General features: G+C 38.9%; 1 protein-coding gene across 2 annotated transcripts in view; it reads left to right on the top strand.

The window, feature by feature from the left end:
• AOAH (acyloxyacyl hydrolase) overlaps positions 1-20,020 on the top strand; it is a 177,656-nt gene that overhangs the window by 28,959 nt on the left and 128,677 nt on the right. For both annotated transcript variants that reach the window (XM_054692470.1, XM_037510299.2), the window contains exons 4-5: positions 220-286; positions 14,002-14,101. In XM_054692470.1, the coding sequence (XP_054548445.1) occupies positions 220-286; positions 14,002-14,101 (167 nt within the window). The remainder of the gene's footprint in view (positions 1-219; positions 287-14,001; positions 14,102-20,020) is intronic.

Genomic DNA, 20,020 nt, shown 5'->3' with positions numbered 1-20,020 from the left:
ATGTACAGTAAACAAAGTGGTGATCACATAAACATGAGATGGAAATGATATTTTAATGGTTATATTAACTATAACATTTCCCCTTACCCTTAAAACTAATTACTTGAATTAATAATAAATTAATCGCTCAGCTTCAGTTCCTAGTAAAGATGATCACTATTAACTCATGTGTTAAATTCACCTTAACAAAAATATTCTGTTTCTCTTTATTTTTCTTAGAAAAACTGTTTTTGAAGACCACCTGCCATGCAGTAATTCACGTGTTTGGACCAGATATCATAAAACTGTGAGTGTGCCATGGGACATTAATCTGACTCAGTTGTTGGTACATGGGGAAAACAGAAAAACTTGGAGGCTGTTGTTTTGGTTTCTAGTGGGCTGTTCTTACTGAACAAGTGTTTGAATTGTATTCCACCTCTTGCTAACAGCGGGAAAATGCAGACCTAATTTGGATATTTTGTCACTTTAAGATTCCCCTTGAATTACGCTGTGGCTCAATATCTCTACAAGAGAATTTTCTAAAGGAATTTCACATTGGCTGGACACAGGCATTTGACCTAATCTCCCAACATGCCCTGGCCCCTTCCTGTTCGACTTCCTGGGTCCTCAGGCCACATTTTACTCATATTCTTTTCCACCTTCCTCCCAGTTCCCTGGCCCTCTCCATTTCCCCAGCCCCAGTCCCTACCACTAGGCGTCACCCATATGTGCCATCATCATTATAATCTACTTGCTTTATTTCATTTTTTTTTCTTTTTTCAGCTGAGGGGAATTTGGATCAGAAAAATCATATTTCTCAGTTTACACACTTTCTCACCAAGGAATCATATTTATTAATCTTATATTAGTTATTTATTTGTATTTTTAATAATGTAATTAGCTTCCAAACTATCAAGAAAATTAACTCTAGGACCTTGACAATACTTATTCTAATATTTCGATCTCTGTCCTTCATTCTCATGCTTTTCTCCACTGAAGTAATAAATCCCAAGTTCATCTTTCTCTTTTTCTTTCTATAGTTTTCTCATATATATTAATATAGTAATACATGATCATATAAAATAATGCATAATATAATTATATAAAATAATTATAATTAATAACATAATTATAATTAATAATATATAATTACATAAAATGATTATAATGAACAATATATTCATAATATAGTCCTTTATACCATATATTTTATATTTTGTTTACTTTTTTACTTTATGAAGAGAATATCACACTTTCTGTATAGTCCTTTGGGATCTACTTATATTTATATGTCTAAGATTCATCCAAGTTGTTATTGCTGTAGTTCACTTGCCCAACAGGATTGTTTCTTGGTTTTCACTCTTGTGAACAGTGTTGCTATAAACATTCTTTGTGATTCCTCTTTTATTTGCCATTAGCCTCAGGGCAGAGAGACTCAATGGACAGCATCACCCTTCACAACAGGAGAGCCTAAGTTGCAGAATTTTAAAGGCAGGAGGAACTTATAAGTCAATGCTCCATCATACTGTGCACTTACTTCTAGTAATATTGATCTCATTCTATTGTGGTAAATGATTTCTTCTGGTCTGAACTGTAAATGTTTGGGAAGCAAGCATCTATCTCTTAGCTCAAACTGCTAGAGAAGTGGCACATATGTATTACATATATAATACATGTATTATATATAAAATATATGTATAAATGTAGCACATTTGTATTACATACATACACAATGGAATACTACTCAGATATAAAAAAAGATTAACTCCTGTCATTTGTGACAACATAGATAGAACTGGAGAGGATAGTGCTATGTTACGTAAGTCAGAAGGAGAAAGACAAATACAGCATGGTCTCACTTATATATGGAAGATAGGGAATCATAACAAGTGATCAGTCAAAACCAAACCAATAATAAACCCTTAGTATCTGACTGCAGAACTGAGGCAACTAGAGGGAGAGGGTGATGAAAAGGAAATAGGGGAGAAGAAGGCCCAGTGGAAACTAGTAGAAGATTGGTGGGGCACTGGTGGTAGGCAGCTTGTGAAAGCATACACCCCTATAAACCTGTAAATCTATCTTTTTAATGCAACCCTAATTATGTCACTGTCTAACATAAAATTCTTCAGAGTCTTCATACCCTATGCAGGTAATTTATGAACTGATCCCTTAAGATATTTCCATCCCTGGCTGCTCCACAGCACACCACACTCCAAACCACTTTCTCTCTGCATACCAGGAGGTTTTTGTCTAAGTACCTTTGCAGGAGATATTCTCTCTGCTTGTCACATCCAAAATCTCTACACCATGCAAATCTTATACCTTAGGGCCTCATCTCAAGTCACCTCCTCTGGAAGCTTTTCTGACCTTCCTCAGGCTAAGATAGACATATCCACCTACCAATACACACACACACACGTTTGCACACATAAGCAGCACCTCCTAGTACCCTGTGCAAACCCTTAGCAAGGGTTACAAATAATTAGAAAATTATTTGTAATTTACTTCTCCATTTACTTTTCTGAGTTGCTAACTAGATCAAAAGCCTTCTGAAGGCTAGGACTACATTTTATTTATCCCTGTATATTGAGGTAGTTAGTGAAATACTGAATACATGGAAAGAAGGAAGGAAAGAAGGAGGAAGGGTGTGAGAGAGAGAGGAGAAGGAAAAAAGGGAAGGAGGAAGAAACATGAGGGAGTAGGGAGGAGGGTAGAGTGCGTTGTATTTCTAGGGCTTGCTTTGATATTTATGCAGGAAGAGACTTCAATAAATATTGTTGAAAGAAAGAATTCTTAAAAAAACAAAGAAACAAAAACATCTATGAGTTGTGAGCATGACAATATTACTCCTAAGAAAGTTACTTGAATGTATTAAGAGAAAGAAAAAAGTAACCCTTTTACTTTATTCAATGTATATGTTTGCATACTAAGTATGAGCCATGTGCTATGGGGGAAATCTTGGTCAGAGAGGTTCTGCTGGGCCAAGACCAGAGAACCAGTGAGGCAAATGCTAAACAGTCACACAAGCCTAAGAGGGCAATATATATTGATGTCTAAAAGGGGGTGCCAGAGATGAGCCATCAAGCACTTTCACTACTTTCAACTAGTTGAAACTAGTTGAAAGTAGTGAAAGTGCCCTCAGTCTATGGGGAAACTCATTATTCTTCTGTAGCTTGCTGGAGAGTAGTGAGTGTGAGAACCTGTTGAGTACAAGGATCAAATTGAAGACAAGCATAGTACTAGGTACTGTAGTGTGAACTGAACAAGAGACAGTCCTCAAATAAATGCAAGTGTACATGGCTGTTAAGAAGTTGGAGTCCAGCAACAACTGAAGAAGGGATTCCTGATTAGGTCATGAAGACAGGAGAGAATATTTTTTTTTTTTCTTTGAGATAACTACAAGTCATGAGATGACCAATTCTCAGTCTGAGGTGGGGCACTTTGGAAAAAGGCAGATGCAGTAAATCATCACTTCACTATTAGTTTTGTGTGGTTCTCTTCACTATTAGTTTTGTTGATCTGTAATTCTCCATAAATCATATAAGTTATTTGCTGATAGAAATTTCTCCTCATACTCTTTGCTTCTTACAACTTGTTTTAATCAATTGGAGACTGTTCTGAGTTGATGCAGTCCTTAAAAATGACAGCATCATGATTTAGTATTACCTGAATTTCAGAATTCCAATAGTAAATGAATTTCCTAATCCAGAGGGCATCCCTCCTCCTTATTTCACACCAGCCAATTCACAGTGATTCATGGACTAATTATTTAGCAATTATATTTCTTACCCATAGGCAAGTGATAAGATGTAAGGAAGTAGGACACATGAGCACTCAAGCATTCCCCCAAGAGTCAGGTGCATTCAGGGAGGATACCTCAAGGAACAACCTAATCCTACCGGTGACCTTGTCCTGGTTCTTACTCTGCTGGTCCCGACCTCCATTGTTCCATAGGTTGCCATTGTAAACCTGATTCTAATCTTCTGTCCATCTCACCATCCTTCCTGGTACTCATTTATGGCTCCCTCTAAATCATAAATTTGTGTGTCCCAAACCCAGGAACTCTCAGAAATTGGGAAAGACCTAAACTACTAAATTTTCAGAAGAAAAATGCAAAACAGAATTTATAACAATTATGGAATACCTTAAATATGTTTTATTAGACACCAGGAATACAAAGCAATATAACTCTCTTGTCACAAATCAAAATTTTAAGAAATGACTAAATTCTTACATAGCATGCTATAAAGAGTATGGTCCAGAAATTGAAGATAAGTTTTAAGTTGTATAAGGGAGATTTTTCAATGCTGTGAGACTATCACTGTGGCCATATATTAATATATAAAACCTCTTTGGAAAGTGATGTTAAAGATCTAAATTTGAGAGTTTTGGTATGTAAAGCTCTGCTCTAGCACCATGTCTTAAGCTGGTGCTCTCTGCCAATCTGTTAACTAACCCTGACCTTGTTTCCTTCTTTTAATTCATGATGATGGTAATCATCATCATTGACTTTATTCTACTATTCTACAATTAAATGTGACTACTAGCTTTGCCAAATATTTTGACATCCCCCCCTCCCTGCGTGCCTTACTTCTGTGCACCCTGGGATCTACAGAGGTGGTACAAGGAAGTAAATTAATATGGGACAATTTCAATCTTATTTGCTGCTCTGGGGAAAAATAAACAATGTGAATGACAATGACAATTATGAGTAAAGATTTTGTAAGAATTTTACAAATTATATTTAGGCTTTGTCTTCTGCCCCAAGTTTAGTAAAAAGTACATGTTACTTTGCCATTTCAGTGCTTCTTCCATATTCTAATGGTCATCACTTATCTAGACTTATCAGGCTCAGCATTTTCTATTCTTGTTCAAAGAACTTCCTACTTTCCATCATTTAGTGATGAAACTCTGGTGATGAAGTTACGTGCCCAATTCCCATTCCTAACCCAGTTCCAAGAATGCCAGTTTCACTCTCTGATTAAGTGACTCCAACGTTTACTCTCATCTGCAAGTTTGTTTACCTAAAATTGTGCTCTATTTTCAGGGGAAAGAAAATAAGTCTCATACCAAATGATGAGTTGGTTTCTGAGATCCTAGATTGCCACACATGGAATATTGGACTTACATTAAAAGGGAAAAAATAGATTAAAGAGGTGTGAACCTATACCTCCAAATCATATACAGGGTTGTAAATAAACATTACCTCAATAAAATAAAAAATAAAGATTAAGCTGAGCCCTATTTACCACCCTTCTGAGTCCAATAAATACCAGACCCCAAGGAAGACAACAGTCATCAGTTAAATAAATGAACCATTAAGTTGAGAACAGATGTGTGAAAACAGTCACCCTCTCCTGATTTACTGACCCTTGGTAGATATTACTTTGGTAACAGACTTTGTTGCAAACAGCTTGTCCCATATCTTAGAAAACATAGCCTCCTTTCATACCTCTGTACCCCACCCTCCCAACGCCCATGAAGGATCCTGGGGGCCAAGCACATGACTCTCATGGTCAACTCTCTTTTTCTCTCCAAATTCAGGTGTTCATAGTAGGTCAATAAACAATCTTGTCAATCACTTTTGTTTCATTCATCTGAAATGCAATTTGAGAGTCCATGGTCACAGACTGTTTCCAAATATTAATGGCCATCAAAATATTTGAAGATGTCTGTTTTATGATGAGTTTTGATAGGATGCACTTTCACTAAAATGTGGAAATTCTTTCTGCAGGAAAGTTAATGCTATAAACTCTTGAGCATTTTTGGTTGGTAGTCCAAAGATAATATTATTAAAGATTTTAAATACTTTGATGTTCAGCAACCATTAAAACTGCTGCATATGCACAATGTGAAACTGGGATGCTTTTTGATTTATTTTGTTTGTATCTTCTTTTGGTTTACCTTTTAAATTTCATTTGTTATAATGCACGTACAGGTGTAAAACTCCTTGGATAAGTGGACAACCTAAAGGAGAGTGTCAGGGAAATAAAGCAGAAATAGTAATGTAGGGAAGAGCAATTCCAGTGACTTACATCAGGCCCTGGTCTCAAAGGGCAGCATTAAGAAGTTGACTACTTTTTCTCAAGGGTCAGCCCATATGAAAGCTATGATTGCCTTCAGTGGTTAAAAACAAACTAAAAAAAACAAAACAAAAAAGAAAAATAACAATTTGGTCTTGCTTATAGAGAAGAAGGGAGAGGAGGAGAAGGATCAGGAAGAGAAGACATAATAATTGGGTAGAGGTAGAGATTGTCATTGTAATAGTTGGATGGTGGGGGGGATAGCTTTATTATAAGGGAACCTAGAATGTTTCAGAAAGTGCAAGGGCAGGAAAACAGCCAGACCCCATACAGAGACTGGAAAGAGCATTAGGAAACCATCAGGAACACAGAGGCATGCTCTCCCCTGGCTTCTTCACTGTGCATGCTGGATGCTGCCCCCCAAACCCCATCCTACTGACAAGCTTTCCAAATACTCAGTTCACATGACAGGAAACTGTATTGCAGGTCCCTAAGTTATTTTAACTTCTTTTGTTATGGGAACAGCCCATAATGCAGTCAGACTTTTTCATAGAGATTCCACCTTCCTGTAGAAGAGAATCTGACTGGTGTCACTTCAATGGTCTATTGGGGTCCACTCAACTGAGGTATAACACTACTACCAGCAACCCATCCCTATGGGTGAAGGGGAACATCTCAGGGATCATATGAAGGGAGAAGAAACCTCAGCAATTTGCCTCTAGAATTTGTAACTATCCTTCTACATATTAAAAAGATTAATCTGAGGGGGCGGAGCAACATGGCGGCGAGGAGATGCTGCGAGTAAGATCTCCCATTAAAAAAAAGTGAATAGGGAGGAAAAGCGGCAGGTCCCAGTGAGAACCGGGACACGGAAGATAAACGGGTGACTCCAGCAAACTGCCCAAAGAAGAAAGTGGCCATAAAAGAGGACCAGAAGGGAGGGAAGCGCAGAACCCTGCTCCCCTCCCCCGCCCACAGAGGCGGCACTCTCCGACCGGCAGAGGGGAGGAAACAACAAACCAAAACGGCCAACGAGAAAAACGGACGCAGCAAGCGGGACTGTGCGTGGAAAGGAACTATTGCAGCCACCACACCCCGTGAACGGGAGCTGTGGAGAACCCTGCAGGATTCGCCGCGGCTGTGAGCGAACGGCTCCTGGCGCCATTAGAGAAGAACAAAGACCCCAGGAGACGCGCACACAGCCCGGGCTGCCGGTAAGCTTGCGCGGATAGCGGCGCGCTCGGCGCGCTTGAAAAGCAAGTGCAGACCAGGATCGCGGCTGCCCAGGTCCCCGCGCCTGCGACCTAGGCTTGCGGGGAGACGCGCGGAGGTCCTCACTGAGGTGAAGGTCCCTCCCTGAGTAAGCAGGAACCAGGCGCCCAGTCACGGGAGCGGTGCAAAAGGCGCCCTTCCCGCGCCACTGAACTGGGCTACAGCCCGCGTCCTGGAACTGAGGGCTTTGGAACTGAGACCCGGGGCACGAAATTCGGGGCGTGGGTTCCCCACGACGGTGGGGCACAAGGCAGACACAGCACCCCAAAGCTGTTGAGGTGTACCCTACCATCCCCGCTTTGCTCCCTGTCCCACGGCGTGGAAAATCAGCTCCCCAAGGGCTCTAGGAGAGATCTTTGGCGCCACCTAGCGACTTGTAGACAGCTCAGGCTCCTGAAGGAACTAGTGGCCAGCTGGGGAGTTAGCCCACACCCGGCCCCTTCCGAACAAGTAGTCTGAGCCCACAGGGAGAGCGAGCACCCACAGCCAGGGCAGACCAGGCACGCAGAAGAGTGTGCCTGACACCGGACGCGCAGGGAGTGTGTCCCACATCACCATTTTAGAACAGGGACATTTCTTCAGTAAAGACTACCTGCAGAAGGCTTCCTCAGGAGCCAGAGGTGAGCGGGGGAAGTTCGCCCACGCCAGACCCCCTCTGGCCTGCAGTCCAAGCCCAGAGGGGGAGCAGGAACCCACCGCTGGGGCAGACCAGGCGCACAGGGGAGTGTGTCCCCACATCGACATTTTAGGACAGGGACCTTTCTCCAATAAAGACTGCTTGAAACTGACAGATGACTCCAGGAGGAACCAGAGGGGAGAAGAGAAGCCCACCCAAGATGCCGGCCAGTCCCAACAACACAGTATCCCAACGCATACGGCAAATTAGAAAACAGACAGTAGGGAGGAGAAGAACCACACGCAACCTAGCAACTCTCCAGAGAAAAAGCACACCACAAAAAGAAAACCAGCCCCCAGATGGCAACGACAGTAACTTGGAAGAACTTCTGAGCCTTCCAGAAAGAGAATTTAAAATTGCCGTGATTAAAAAACTGACAGAAGTCATAAAGGAAAACAATGATAAGGGAAAAATAATCAACGATCAGAAGAATGAAATTGAGTCCCTAAAGAGGGAAGTAAAAGAAATGCAGGAGATCAAAGAATTAGTGGAAGAACTAAAGAATTCTGGGAAAAGCAATGAAAGCAGAATTGATGAAATGGAAGAACAAATAAGTGCTCTTGAAGACACAGAAATAAAAAGAACCAAAACAGAAAAGGAAAGAGAAGTACGAAGGAAAAAGAATGAAGAAAGACTTCGGGAACTATCTGACTCCATGAGGAAAGGAAATATAAGAGTTATAGGAATACCAGAAGGAGAGGAGAGAGAAGTAGGAACAGAGAAAATATTCAAAGAGATAATTGAAGAGAACTTCCCAAATGTGAAGAAGGAGCTGAAAATTGATATACAAGAAGCAAGAAGAACACCAAACTTCCACGACGAAAGAAAAAATACAGCAAGACACATAATAGTAAAGCTCCCAAGAATCCAGGACAAGGAAAAAATAATGAAGCTGGCAAGAGGGAAGAAACAGATAACATTCAAAGGAAAGCCAATCAGGCTGACATCAGACTTCTCCGAAGAAACACTACGGGCAAGGAGAGAGTGGAGGGACATAGTCAACAGACTCCAAGAAAACAGATGCCAACCAAGAATACTCTATCCCGCAAAGCTCTCCTTCCTCTTTGAAGAAAGAATATGGACCTTCCCAGACAAACAGAAACTCCGGAATTTCATTGCAACTAAACCCCACTCCAAAAAATACTACAAGGAGTCCTAAAGCCAGAACCTCAGAGGGACGAATAACAATGAAAGAAGGCCAAAAAAACAAAAAGTTATTAAAAGAATAAATAAATAAAATCAAAGGAAAGACAAACACAATGGCAAATACAGATGTTAACATATCAATATTAACTCTAAATGTAAATGGACTAAACTCTGCAATAAAAAGACACAGAGTTGCAGCCTGGATTAAGAAACAAAACCCAACCTTTTGCTGTCTCCAGGAAACACATTTAGCTACAAAAGATAAAAATAGGCTCAAAGTCAAAGGATGGAAAACAATCCTACAAGCAAATGGGCCAAAAAAGAAAGCAGGAACAGCTATACTTATATCAGATAAAACAGATTTCAAACTCAAAAAGATAAAAAGAGACCCCAATGGTCACTACATTATGATCAAGGGGACAATACTTCAAGAAGAAATAACACTCATTAACATATACTCACCAAACGAAGGAGCACCAAAATATATCAGACAACTGTTGTCTTCTCTGAAAACAGACATCAGAGAAAACACATACGTAGTGGGAGACTTCAACACACCACTATCAACAATGGATAGATCAACAAGACAAAAAATAAGTAAAGAAACCAAAGCTCTAAATAAGGACCTAGAGCAATTGGGCTTAACAGACATCTATAGAACACTAAACCCCAAAAAACGGAGTACACATTTTTCTCAAGCGCACACGGATCATTCTCCAGGATCGATCACATACTGGGGCACAAGAAAAACATCAACAGATACACCAAGATTGAAATCATACCAACCATCTTTTCTGACCATGAAGGCATCAAACTAGAACTAAACCATAAAAAGAAGGCAAGGAACTTTCCTACCTCATGGAGATTAAAAACCACACTACTGGAAGACCACTGGACTAATGAGGAGATCAAAGAAGAAATTAAAAAATTTTTTGAATTGAACGACAAGGAGGACACCAATATCCTAAATGTATGGGATGCAGCAAAAGCAGTAATAAGAGGAAAATATATAGCAATAGAAGCTCACATCAAGAAACAAGAAAGAACTCAAAGAAACAACCTAATCTCGAAGCTCAAAGATCTAGAAAAAGAACAACAAAAAAACCCCAAAACCAGTAGAAGAAAAGAAATAATAAAAACCAAAGCAGAAATAAATGAAATTGAAACTAAAAAAACAATCCAAAAGATCAATGAAACCAAGAGCTGGTTCTTTGAAAAAATCAATAAAATAGACAAACCCCTAGCCAGGCTCACAAAGGAAAAAAGGGAGAAAGCACAAATAAACAGGATCATCAATGAAAGAGGAGAAATCACAACGGACACAGCAGAAATCAAAAGAATAATCAGTAACTACTATGAACAGTTATATGGAAATAAGTTTAATAATCTAGAGGAGATGGACAAATTCCTACAACTCTACAATCACCCAAAGCTAGATAAAGAAGAAATAGAACACCTAAACAGACCAATTACAATTAGCGAAATTGAAATGGTAATCAAAAACCTCCCCAAAAACAAAAGCCCAGGACCTGATGGATTTACAAATGAATTCTACCAAACATTCAGAGACGAATTAGTGCCTATCCTTCACAAACTCTTCCAAAAAATTGAGAAGGAAGGGACAATACCAAACACATTCTATGAAGCCAACATTACACTAATACCAAAACCGAACAAGGACAACACTAAAAAGGAAAACTACAGGCCAATCTCCCTAATGAACACTGATGCAAAAATCCTCAATAAGATTTTAGCCATCAGAATCCAACAATGTATCCATAAGATAATTCACCACGACCAAGTAGGATTCATTCCAGGGGCACAAGGATGGTTTAACATCCGAAAATCAATCAACGTTATCCAACACATCAACAAAAAGAAATATAAAAACCATATGATAATATCAATAGATGCTGAGAAAGCTTTCGACAAAGTGCAACACCCATTCATGATAAAATCCCTTGAAATTCTTGGGATACAAGGAACATACCTCAACATCATAAAGGCCATCTATGACAAGCCAACAGCCAGCATCATTCTCAATGGTGAAAAGCTGAAAGCAATTCCATTAAGATCTGGAACAAGACAAGGATGTCCACTCTCACCACTGCTTTTCAATATAATACTGGAAGTCCTAGCCAGGGCAATAAGACAAGAGAAAGACATCCAAGGAATCCAAATAGGAAAAGAAGAAGGCAAACTATCACTATTTGCAGACGATATGATATTATACATAGAGAACCCCAAAAACTCCACAGAAAAGCTAATTCAACTCATCAATCAGTTCAGTAAAGTGGCAGGATACAAAATCAACATGCAAAAGTCAGTAGCCTTCCTATACACAGACAATAAATCTGAAGAAGAAGAAATAAAAAAAACCATCCCTTTTGTTATTGAAACAAAAAAAATCAAATATTTGGGAATAAATCTAACAAAAGAGATAAAGGACCTATACAAAGAAAACTATAAAACACTGTTAAAAGAAATAGAAGAAGACACAAAGAAATGGAGAGACATCCCCTGCTCGTGGATTGGAAGAATAAACATTATTAAAATGGCCATCCTTCCAAAAGCAATATACAGATTCAATGCTATTCCAATCAAAATTTCAATGTCATTCTTCAAAGAAATAGAACAATTATTGATGAAATTCATATGGAATCACAAAAAACCCCGAATAGCCAAAGCTCTCCTGAAAAAAAAAGAAGGGAATGGAGGCATTACACTCCCAGACTTCAAACTATACTACAAAGCCATAATCATCAAAACTGCATGGTATTGGAACAAGAACAGACATACAGACCAATGGAATCGAATAGAAAATCCAGAAATAAATCCACAGATTTATGGTCAACTAATCTTTGACAAAGGAGCAAAGACTATGCATTGGAGCAAAGAAAGTTTGTTCAATAAATGGTGCTGGGAAAACTGGGTCGCTACATGCAAAAGAATGAAGCTTGACCACTACCTCACACCATACACAAAAATCAACTCAAAATGGATTAAAGAACTAGACATAAGACCTGAAACCATAAAATATATAGAAGGAAATATAGGCGAAACACTACGTGATCTGCACATCAAAGACATCTTTACAGACACATCACCCAAAGCAGTGATAGTGAAGGCAAAGATAAACAGCTGGGACTACATCAAATTAAAGAGCTTCTGCACAGCAAAAGAGACAATAACAAAAACAAAGAGAAACCCCACCAACTGGGAGAACATTTTTGCACCCAACACTAATGATAAAGGACTGATCACAAAAATCTGCAAAGAGCTGATGAGACTCAGCAACAACAAAGAAAATAATCCAGTCAAAAAATGGGCACAAGAGCTAAAAAGAAACTTCTCTGAAGAGGAAATGCAAATGGCCAACAGGCATATGAAAAAATGTTCAACATCACTTGCCATCAGGGAAATGCAAATCAAAACTACCATGAGATACCATCTTACACCAGTGAGAATGGCACATATTAAAAAAACTAGCAACAACAAATGCTGGCGAGGGTGTGGAGAAAAAGGAACTCTTCTGCACTGTTGGTGGGAGTGCAAACTGGTCCAACCACTGTGGAGAGCTGTGTGGAGATTTCTGGACCTACTAAACATAGAGCTTCCATATGATCCAGCAATTCCACTCCTAGGTATTTACCCAAAGGACACAGAAACATCAATTCCAAAGAACACCTGCACCCCTATGTTTATAGCAGCACTGTTTACAATAGCTAAGCTTTGGAAACAACCCAAATGCCCAAAAATAGATGACTGGATCAAGAAGATGTGGTACATATATACCATGGAATATTACTCAGCATTCAAAAAAGATAAACACATGCAATTTGCAGCAACGTGGATGGCGCTGGAAGGGATCATGCTCAGCGAAATAAGCCAAAAAGAAAAAGAAAAATACCGGATGGTCTCACTCATAGCAGGAATCTAGAAAACTTAAATAAGGGACCAGGAAAATGAATAACTATAAGAAAGTGAAAATCAAAATCAACAAAAAACTATGAACCAGAGACAATTTTAGGGGGGCGGGGGGGGGAGGGGAGGGATTGGGGTCAGAATGGGGGGGCTGCAATTGTATGGGGAATATAACAATAAAATTTATAAAAAAAATAAATAAATAAAAAGATTAATCTATGTTTCTGGACTTTATATTGTTTTGGTTTGATTTGATTTGGGTTTGAATCAATGATCTACTTGGGAAGTCCATACTTTACTTGTTCCTTCATTTGAAGCAGAACATTACACTCATTTTTCTTGGTAAGAAAAGTTTTAGGAGTGTCAGTTAGAAAATGGATATGGGAGATTTGTTTTAGCCCCTTTACCTAGACATAAACCAAAATGTTTGAAGAATGCTGTCCTTACACCATGCCCAGGGGAGGAATACAAGTCAATTATATTTTATTTTCTGCCATAAGATAAAGAAATAGATTTACTTTAAGGGAAAAAATATTATTTATATTATGCCTAAGAAAATAGTTTAAGTGTTTAAGGCTATGTCATAGAGGACTTTTTACTATGAGGCTCAGTAAACTTTAAAATATTGTTCCCTTCAAATTACAGCCACCTCAATTTTTCCTTTCCGAGTTTTATTTGTAGCTTCTCCTGAAAAGAAAAAACATGGAAACTGTATCATGGTTCTTGTGTGGCAGGCTCTCTCACAGCACTTTGCTGTTGGTGTCCCATCCCCATGAGCTTATTCCAAATGCGGAAGAGAGCAATGTGGCAGGAAATTGTTAGGATCCAGTTGCTCCCAGGGACAAGACCTAAAGACCTTGAGAAAGTGGATTGCAGGTAGTGGGGAACCTATTCTAGGGATTTGCCTTCTTTGAAATAGTTTCTATTTCCTAATGCCTGAGCGATCTTAAATAGCCTTTGTTTTGTCCCATTTCCCTCCAGACTAAGTGAAAAAATAAATGCTGATGTGGTGTGCCACATGCTGGAGTTTTGTAAAGAGGACACAGGTCAACCTTTTTGTCATCTCTACGCCATTCCCGAGGTGAGTGGCTTTTTGCTCTGTTGGTGAGATTACGGTAACATGCAAGTCCTTTGGTTTTGTGATAGAGGAGGTTGGGGACAGAGATGCAAAGTGACATTTTCAATCACATTGCATGAAATAATATTCCCAAGTTTCAACCTAGATCCCTACCCCAAATGCTGCTAAATAATGTCTTTGCTCTTTAACTATTATGGTTTAGAATCCAGAGCAGGGTTAATTAATGGTAGGTAGGAAATCTCAAGGAAATAACAGGTTTAAATCCTCCTTTAGCTCTTAAAAACTGAGCAAGTCACTTGGATAGGGTGATCCCTCAACCCAATTTGCCCAGGACTGTCCTGGTAAAAGCACTGAAAGTCCCATATTCTAGGAAAACCTGTGTAGTTGCTCACTCTAGTCTGATTTTTATTGTTCCCACCCACAAAATAGGTGTAATAAAATACTTCCTTATAGATTTGTTGTGAGAAGTAGGTGAACTAATACATATAAAATGCTTAGTACAATACCTGCTACATAAAAAGTGTTAATGAAAGTGCTACCTAATATAATTATTATCAATATCATTATTATCCACAGATAGCTATTCAGAATACCCTGCATATGTTATTTCAGGTTGGACAATTTTTAATTGGAATTCAGGCAGTGACTAGGCTGCAAATGTTGACACAACTCCCTTCCCACACTCTGAATGAGGAGATAATATTAAATCCAGTTAGGACTCATAATATTGATTTCTAAAAGTTTCCTGCAAAAATAATGGAATAATAAAATTGTCTACTTTCCCAGAATTGTAGTGTAGGTTTGTTTTTTAAATATATTTTATATTTAATACTGCGGTTTTCTGTTTTATTTGTAATACCCTTTTATTCTCATTGAAATAAAGTCAATGTAACATTTTGTGGCCTAAACAATGAACATAATTTTGCTGACTGACAGTATTAAATATCTAAGTCTGTGTCCTTGTTCAAGAAGAGTTGCAAATGCCTGGGGTCCACATGCGGTTTGAATTTTCTCTAATTCCACTTGAGAAACTGGGGGCTTAAAATATTTTCATGTGTTCAAATAACATGTGAATATCATACCATTATATTCACTGCTTGATAGTGTATGGAAAAGACATGTCTATATGTGAGGGCAGATGATATTAGGTTTTTGTGATTTCCTTTAATAACATCATGGTGTGTATATATCACAGCCAGAGGTACATACCATCACAAAATGCTCAACTTTAGTCTTTTGTAAAATCACATTCTTTGTTTCAAATTCAATGGAGTTTATTTACTTGTCTTCCCATCACAAACCTGTTTTCAATTCCCAACTGAGGAACATTTTATGCAGGGTCTTTGGAGCAGAGGGATTATAGGACTTCATCCCACATCTGCTCAGCTTTCACCCCAGTCCAGAGTCCCCCTGGTCAACTCTCCTCACATCCCCAATCGTTGTCCTGGACATTTACCCTTCTCCCCAAATCCCCATCATTAACCTCCTACTCAACATGAGGCAAAAAAGAGGGCTATTGTTGCAAATGTGGACAGCTCACCCTCCTTTGCCTCTAAGGTTTCCTTCAAAGACAACAACGGACATTGAGTGCTCACTGTGCTTCCATTCATCTTATTTAGTCCACCAAACCTCCCTGGAGGAAGGAAGCATAATGACCCCCCTTTTTTTTTAAATTGAGCTAACTGAAGGTTAAAGAGGTTACATAACTTGCTTAAATTCACCCCTTTAGGAAAGAACAGACTTAGGATTTGCATCCAGTCCTTTACTCAGAGAGATTGGTTGGTCTCTGTAGCCATTTATCAGTGTCTCTTTATAACAATCAACTGAAATCTCACTGTAAGAAACAATCAATGTTTGAGTGTTAGATGTTTTCCTTCTCAAATAAATTGTACTATATCAATAATTTCTTTGAGAGCTATGATGTTGCATACACATTTTTACTCTGCTTCCCCCCAACATTATGTTTTGAGCATATTTTTAATGGTATGTATCAGACCTTCTGTTCATTTCCATTGTGCACAAATGATACTGACAAAGCAGGGGTGAATTCCTTAAAGGTAGATAAAGACCCATTAAAGGTAGATAAAGACACAAATGTAGAGTATGTCCAACCTGCCAGAAGTCTTACTCATGACTGCCCTGGTCAACACTCACCACCCAATGTAGTTGCTATTCTGAAATCTATCACTACAGGTTAGTTCATTTATATAAAGTACTAGATACTTCATGTAATACTCTATATAATACATCTATTATGTTTTCCTTTGTATCTGGCTTCTTTTGCTTATGAGATTAATCTATGTTCTTTCACGTAACTGTATCATTGCATGAAACATTCACAAATCAACCTTTGATGTAACTCCTGCAATAACTTCCCTGTTAGTCCAACCAAATCTGTTTGCACTTTCTTTCTAAAAAACCTTCCACATTAAGGTCAGAAACACCTTTTCATATCCTTCATATCTCAGCTAATATGTCCTTCCTTCAGGGACGTCAACCCTGAGTTCTAGTACATACCCCTCTTGTCAAAGCTTTTCTAGGTTCCTTCACTGAACTTGTATATTACCCTTGTATGACTGCTTGTCTTTGTGTTGTTCCCACCAGGCTATAACCTCTAGGTAGAAAGACTCTGCCTGAGCCTCTCATTCACCACTGTTTACCCAATGCCAAGCATGGCATCTTATATGAATTAAAGAAATATTTGGTTGAATGAAGTGTCACTGACCTTTCATTTGTATCATTGATGGAAATTCTGATTTTCTTTCCTTAGTGGCCATACTAATTTCCTCAATACCTGCCTCCCATGATACTAAAGCCCCCAGCATATCAACTCCTCATTGCTTACACATTAAAGTATAAATTTTCACTTAACATGCTAAGATTCTCCAAAAACCTTCCCAGTTTGGCCAACCACCATTATCCTGTATGTTCCATGCTGCAGTAAAACAGGGAGGGATTGGTTTAGCCTTGAGCCTTCTTCAACCTTTCTTCTCCTGCACCTTCACTCTTTATCTTTTGTTCACCCAGAATGTCCTGTCAACACCATGCCCATCCTTCAAGCTCATCTCACTGTCCCCTTCTCGGTAATCTAACTCCTAAATGTTTCCCCTCAACTATCATCATAAAATAACCTCTCAAGTATTTATCTGGGCCAGTACTATTCTAAATGCTTTGTGTATGTTAACTCATTTAATCATATGAAGTAGGTATTGTTGTGGTTGACTTGCTCCAGGTGAGCAACAGGAGGCACTGAGCTATGAAGAGGTTATATTTATGTAGATTCTATTCTTAGGACTTATCAGGAAGCAAGTCAGCAGCTCTCTAATTTGTGTTGTCTCCATCATACCAGGCATCATACCATACCATACTGGGCATATGGGTAATATACTAAGCATTGTAATTTGCATGCATGATGTCACTTAACAGAGTTATTGAGGTCTATTTATTTTACAGTTGAGGAAATTGAGAACATGAGAACCTAAGCCTTTATGTAGGTTACACAGAGAGCAAGTGGCAACAGAGGAGTGAGCACCAAGTATTTGTCTTTAAAGCCCAAGTTCTTAACTGTTGTACTCCATGCTTCATGGATACTCCTGGGCACTGTTCCTTTGAACTGCACCACTGTCCCTGGGTCAGCCACAAGCAGGAGTTTTCTCACTCTACATCCTGCTTTACATGATTGTCAGATTCTGGTAAAATATAAATGGTGCAATTCAGGCCATCACCCCTCTGAAAGGTATGCTGCCAGATGAAGTGATGAAGGTCAGCACTCTGCTCCAGGGAGAAACTAGCAGTGTAGAAAACAGCAGTATAGAGCAAAAGGAGTCTACTGTGGTAGGGCTAAAAAGGTGGAACCACAGTTGGAGCTCTCTATGAACCACCTATTCATTACGGACAGCACAATTGAACTTCCAGGCCCACATCTTGCCCTTCCCTTAGCAGCATCTTCATGTTCTTATCTACCATGAACCCACCCATAATTGAATGAGGCAAAAAACAACCTACATTGTTCAGCTTTCCACAGTAGGGAACTGGGAAGAGACAAAAGAGTAGAGGCGTGGGAAAAATTGGAGAAAGAGGAGGAAGGCAGGAAAATGAAAATAAAGAGAAATGAAAATTGCAGACTGCATTGTCAAGACCACTCAGATGGTTTTGTAATACTTTGGGAGGATTATTTATATCATTCCTCCTCTTATTTGCACACAAAACGAGGCACTGCCCTCTGCTGTTGTGTGTGTGTGTGTGTGTATGTGTAACAATTATTCTCATGCAACAACTCTTCAATGAAAATGGGATGTGACTCATCCCATGTGTCCTATTGCTCTTTATTTATTTTTTTAAATAAATTTTATTTCTATATTCCCCATACAATTGCAATCCCCTTATTTTGACCCCAATCCCTCCCTGCCCTGCCCCCCACCAACCATAGAGTGTCTCTGGTTCATAGTTGTTTGTTGATTTTGATTTTCACTTTCTTATAGATATTCTTTTTCCTGGTCCCTTATTTAAGTTTTCTAGATTCCTGCTATGAGTGAGATCATCTGGTATTTTTCTTTTTCTTTCCGGCTTATTTCGCTGAGCATGATCCCTTCCAGCGCCATCCACGTTGCTGCAAATTGCATGTGTTTATCTTTTTTGAATGCTGAGTAATATTCCATGGCGTATATGTACCACATCTTCTTGATCCGTAATCTATTTTTGGGCATTTGGGTTGTTTCCAAAGCTTAGCTATTGTAAACAGTGCTGCTATAAACATAGGGGTGCAGGTGTTCTTTGGAATTGATGTTTCTGTGTCCTTTGGGTAAATACCTAGGAGTGGAATTGCTGGATCCTATGGAAGCTCTATGTTTAGTAGGTCCAGAATCTCCACACAGCTCTCCATAGTGGTTGGACCCGTTTGCACTCCCACCAATAGTGCAGGAGAGTTCCTTTTTCTCCACATCCTCACCAACATTTGTTGTTGCTAGTTTTTTTAATATGTGCCATTCTCACTGGTGTAGATGGTATCTCATGGTAGTTTTGATTTGCATTTCCCTGATTACAAGTGATCTTGAACATTTTTTCATATGCCTGTTGGCCATTTGCATTTCCTCTTCAGAGAAGTTTCTTTTTAGCTCTTCTGCCCATATTTTGACTGGATTATTTTCTTTGTTGTTGTTGAGTCTCATCAGCTCTTTGCAGATTTTTGTAATCAGACCTTTATCATTAGTGTTGTGTGCAAAAATGTTCTCCCAGTCGGTGGGGTTTCTCTTTGTTTTTTGTTATTGTCTCTTTTGCTGTGCAGAAGCTCTTTAATTTGATGTAGCCCCAGCTGTTTATCTTTGCCTTCACTATCACTGCTTTGGGTGATGTGTCTGTAAAGATGTCTTTGATGTGCATATCACGTAGTGTTTTGCCTATATTTCCTTCTATGTATTTTATGGTTTCAGGTCTTATGTCTAGTTCTTTAATGCATTTTGAGTTGATTTTTTTCTGTATGGTGTGAGGTAGTGGTCAAGCTTCATTCTTTTGCATGTAGCGACCCAGTTTTCCCAGCACCATTTATTGAACAGACTTTCTTTGCTCCAATGCATAGTCTTTGCTCCTTTGTCAAAGATTAGTTGACCATAAATCTGTGGGTTTATTTCTGGATTTTCTACTCAATTCCATTGGTCTGTGTGTCTGTTCTTGTTTCAATATCATGTAGTTTTGATGATTATGGCTTTGTAGTATAGTTTGAAGTCTCGGAGTGTGATGCCTCCATTCCCTTCTTTTTTTTTTTTTTTCAGGAGATCTTTGGCTATTTGGGGTTTTTGGTGATTCCATATGAATTTCATCAATAATTGTTCTATTTCTTTGAAGAAAGACATTGAAATTTTTTTTGAAATAGCATTGAATCTGTATATCGCTTTTGGTAGGATGGCCATTTTAATAATGTTTATC

The sequence above is a fragment of the Talpa occidentalis genome, unplaced genomic scaffold, assembly GCF_014898055.3.
Source record: "Talpa occidentalis isolate TD23 unplaced genomic scaffold, MPIMG_talOcc4v2.1, whole genome shotgun sequence".
Taxonomy (NCBI): Eukaryota; Metazoa; Chordata; class Mammalia; order Eulipotyphla; family Talpidae; genus Talpa; species Talpa occidentalis.
Note: the sequence above shows the minus strand (reverse complement) of the source record. Positions and strands in the feature narration are given on the sequence as shown.